Raw genomic sequence first — 4279 nt, forward strand, 5'->3', positions numbered from 1 at the left:
CTAAAAGGAGTTACAGCCCCAAAAACTAGGTTTGTAATTAGAAATGTGCTCTGTCCAATCACAGTTACTCTGAACAAAGGGCAGTCGCTGTCACACGCGGCACTCTAACACCCACACTCTCTCTCTGAAAGAGATGTTACTCCTACAAAGGTCTGAGGGAAACTGAATTGGGCATGCTCACCGAGTCACTTCCCATTGGCTAAGCATTTCCTTCCCACCCATTCACTCAAATCTGATAGGCTCCTGAGGAATGCCTATTGTTCCCTGATATATATAAATAGAGAAAGAAGCAGCTGAATTCACAGCGTGACTCTTAGAGAGAAGAGGGAGATCCCTGATATGTTCTTTGGGCTGACAGAATGGACAAAGCAACTTCATTGGTTCAACTTCAACCAACAGAGCCTTTAAATACTTGTAACCAGTGTACAATAACTAGGGATGCGCCGAATACCCAACGGAATCCCAATATGAAAAGTCACATGATTTACGGATTCGTATTTGTTTCGCCCGAATCCAAATCCTGCTAAAAAAGGCCGAATCTTGGCCGAACCCCAAACTGAATCCTGGATTTGGTGCCTCCCTAACAATAACTGTGAAATCAATAAATGCAGCTGATGAACAGTGAGAGTTTCATTTCATTTATTTATTAATTAATAGACATAGGAACGCTAAGAGGTTTTACTCATGAGATACATTTTCCTCATAAGAGAAGAGAGCTGAACGGCCTGCTGTAATTTATTCCCCAAAGCCCAAAAGATACTCCGGGCACACGTAGTGTTACCCCACTCCCGGGCTTTCTGCCTTAGTTCTCTGTATTCCTTACAAATGGCGTCTGTAACAGCCTTATATTGCGCAGTGCCTGTAACACACCGACCCAGCTGCTTTAGTCTCCGTAGCAGAAGCTTCAGCAGCTTCCTAGGAACCTTCTTCTTATAAAAGCTCAGGGTTTCATTGTAGACTGCGAATACTATGGCTGCCGCTTCCCCCCGAGACCTGTTGTGGATAAAGCCACTATCGGGAATTTCAAAAAGACAATAATCCTGATGCTGTTCCTTTGGCTGCAGGTTATCAAAGACTTTGAGTATTTCATTGTCAATAAACTCGCTTCTATCAGGCCAACGGCATTCTGGGGAACTAGCGCTCGATGGGCGTACGAGCAAGTAGAGAATAGTCGTGGCCACGGCGAGCGGTGCTAGGCAGTTTCTCTCTCCTGGTGCCATTGGTACTGCGGATGATTCGTTTACAGGCAGTTTGTTCCGTCCGTATTTTGATTGGTCACAGTCGGTACGGCAGTTATTGCAAATGCAAATGTTATCATTTTACCTGGCTATGAGTGCATGTCCAGTTTTATAGGCAAAAGCTCCTCCCCATGGGTGGGGCCACCGACATTTGCCAACGACCAAACGAGGCTTCGTACGATATTCAGCATGGTGGATCGATAAGATGACCGTTATCGCAAATATTGGTCGTCTTGTTGATCGGACGGGACAGAAGATTTTGGTTGGGTTCCATTGAAGGCGCCCGAACAAAATCTGTGTTTAGGGCTGAACCGTCAGGTAGAGGTAGAATCCCTATTGTTCCTACCCCCATATCCGACCATTCAGCCCTGAACATCAGCGGAGGGTACGAACCATCGTAGGAAAGATCGCAGGAAAGATCATAATTGTTACGTGTATGGCGCCTTTATACCGGAGCTCAGAAACGCTGCATTTCTTTTCAATGCCCACAAATCCAATTGTGAAAAAAATCAGATCTGAGTACTTTGAAAACAACGGATGTCAAACAACCTGACCAAGATAGAGATTATGATCATGTGATCACGTATTATATGTTATTCTATCTGAATATTGGATTAGATTGGGGGGGAGTGTACAATAGTAGTTACAGGTATAGAAACTGCGCTTTGCCCGGCCGTGTATCACTGCACACTGTAACAGATAAGCAATAAGCATACACTGAAACCCATAATGAAAACAGGAGCAAAAAGCGGAGCCTGAGTGCCGCCCGTCCCATACACAGAAGGGTTTGTTCCCACAATGACTGTCATTCCATCTGCAGATTCACTGAATGAGACACATTTCTGTTCAACTGCACTTTGTATTAAATGCACTACAGCACTTTGTGTTAAACGCACTACGGCATTTTGTATTAAACGCACTACGGCACTTTGTATTAAATGCACTACGGCACTTTGTATTAAACGCACTACGGCATTTTGTATTAAACGCACTACGGCACTTTGTATTAAATGCACTACGGCACTTTGTATTAAATGCACTACGGCACTTTGTATTAAATGCACTACGGCACTTTGTATTAAATGCACTACGGCACTTTGTATTAAATGCTCTACGGCACTTTGTATTAAATGCACTACGGCACTTTGTATTAAATGCACTACGGCACTTTGCATTAAATGCACTACGGCACTTTGCATTAAACGCACTACGGCACTTTGCATTAAACGCACTACGGCACTTTGCATTAAATGCACTACGGCACTTTGCATTAAACGCACTACGGCACTTTGCATTAAACGCACTACGGCACTTTGCATTAAACGCACTACGGCACTTTGCATTAAACGCACTACGGCACTTTGCATTAAACGCACTACGGCACTTTGCATTAAATGAACTACGGCACTTTGTATTTTTATACTGATAAAATGAAGCCCAGGTTGTTACTGCGCTATAATCCCCTTTTCTCTCCTTGTTTATTGTATTATTTATTTATTTTTCTGTTTTTTTACTTTTTTCTCTTGTTCTCTTATTTTTTTTTTTCTTTTCTTTCTTTCTTTTTCATTTGTGGTTTCTTCTTTTTTTGTGATTTCACATATATCGGGCTCCCAAGGAATGCCTTTTGTGCCCTGATATATATATCACTCAGATTGTAAGCTCTATGGGGCAGGGACCCCCTTCCTACTGTGTCTCATACCACATGGCACTTACTCCCTGTGTATTTATACTTATTTATTGTATTTATTATATCACTTGTCCTCCCTGTGTGTAATTTTGTATTCTGTAAGATTGTACAGCGTTGCGTACCCTTGTGGCGCTTTATAAATAAAGTTATACACACATATATAAACAGAAGGCAAAGCAGTTGCATTTACAGTATGACTCTGAGATTGAAGCAGAGAGAGTGTTGGCCGCCCTGATCCAAAGCTGAGATGGTCTGTAGCTTCAAAACTAAACATTTAAAATAATAAAGTCAGACTATAATCTGAATGTGAACATCGCCAAATATTGAGGTATGGGGGGGTGTATAAAAGGTTTGTCAATTGCTCATTTAATAGTCGCTGCTCCCGCGGTGCTGTGCCGGCTGCCGCTGCCCCTAGTTCTGGGCTATTTATGCTGAACAAGGCACAGACGCCACACACTGTTCAGCCCGTCCCCATAACTCTGACACATTCCCTTCCTCATACAAATCTCTCAGCCGTATTCCCCTTTGCCTTCCCATACAAACGCCCCCCATGCCTTTGGTACAGACTGGAGCCGTAAGGGCGCAGCCCCTCTCCCCATAGCACAGGCTTTTCTCTAAGTGCTTTACCCCTCTAGAAATCAGCATTCAGCCCTGTAACAAGCGGCAGCTCACAAACTGGCACTGGGTTCAGTGAGTGGCACTGAGTGATATTAGATCTGCATTGGTTTTACTCTATGTTTGCAAGGCAGACGGGTACAGGCAGTAGGAGGCTTCGGCAGGATCTGTAGAACAGACAGGAGCTTGGCTATTACAAGCTTTGGGGAAGCCCTTTAAAAAGGATTTGGAATTGATACAGTTTGGCCAAATGAAAAGGCTTCGGCACATGGATCAATCAGGGAGTTAGTGAGGCGCCTTTGGGTTGAGGCGCCAGGCAGTAACCCAAGAATCCCGTTGTTGTTGTCCTTCCTTTATTCACTACTGAAGCAGCCCATCACTCAGGAGGTTTCATTCACAAAATATTTTTGTACATGTTGATAAGAGATGAGCAACCCGTTGTTAATCCTCTCTGTTACCCCCAAGGGGCCCCCTAAACTAACTCAGCTTTTTCGCTGTTTCACTCATTTATTCAAAGTTTCGCAAATTTTTCGGCAAAGCGAAATGAGACCGATTCGCTCATCACTAACCGTCACATCTCCATTAGCGCTGTACCCACTATGGCTGCAAGTTGGCAAGCAATACAGGAGCTCCCTTAGAAACCTGCACTGGATTTAGTACTTCATTGTTTATTCTTTCATTTTGGGCATTTTTGTTTAGTTTGTACCATCTCCGGGAAGCGCATTCACGAGGCAACGTT

The 4279-nt window shown here is 43.7% G+C and overlaps 1 protein-coding gene across 1 annotated transcript; it reads right to left on the bottom strand.

Moving 5' to 3' along the window:
• Positions 1–668: 668 nt before the first annotated feature.
• Positions 669–1220, bottom strand: LOC116409514. The gene has a single exon (XM_031898174.1). The coding sequence runs from the start codon at positions 1218–1220 to the stop codon at positions 669–671; it is 552 nt and encodes a 183-aa protein (XP_031754034.1).
• Positions 1221–4279: the final 3059 nt, after the last annotated feature.

Source organism: Xenopus tropicalis, chromosome 3 (assembly GCF_000004195.4).
Source record: "Xenopus tropicalis strain Nigerian chromosome 3, UCB_Xtro_10.0, whole genome shotgun sequence".
Lineage (NCBI taxonomy): Eukaryota > Metazoa > Chordata > Amphibia > Anura > Pipidae > Xenopus > Xenopus tropicalis.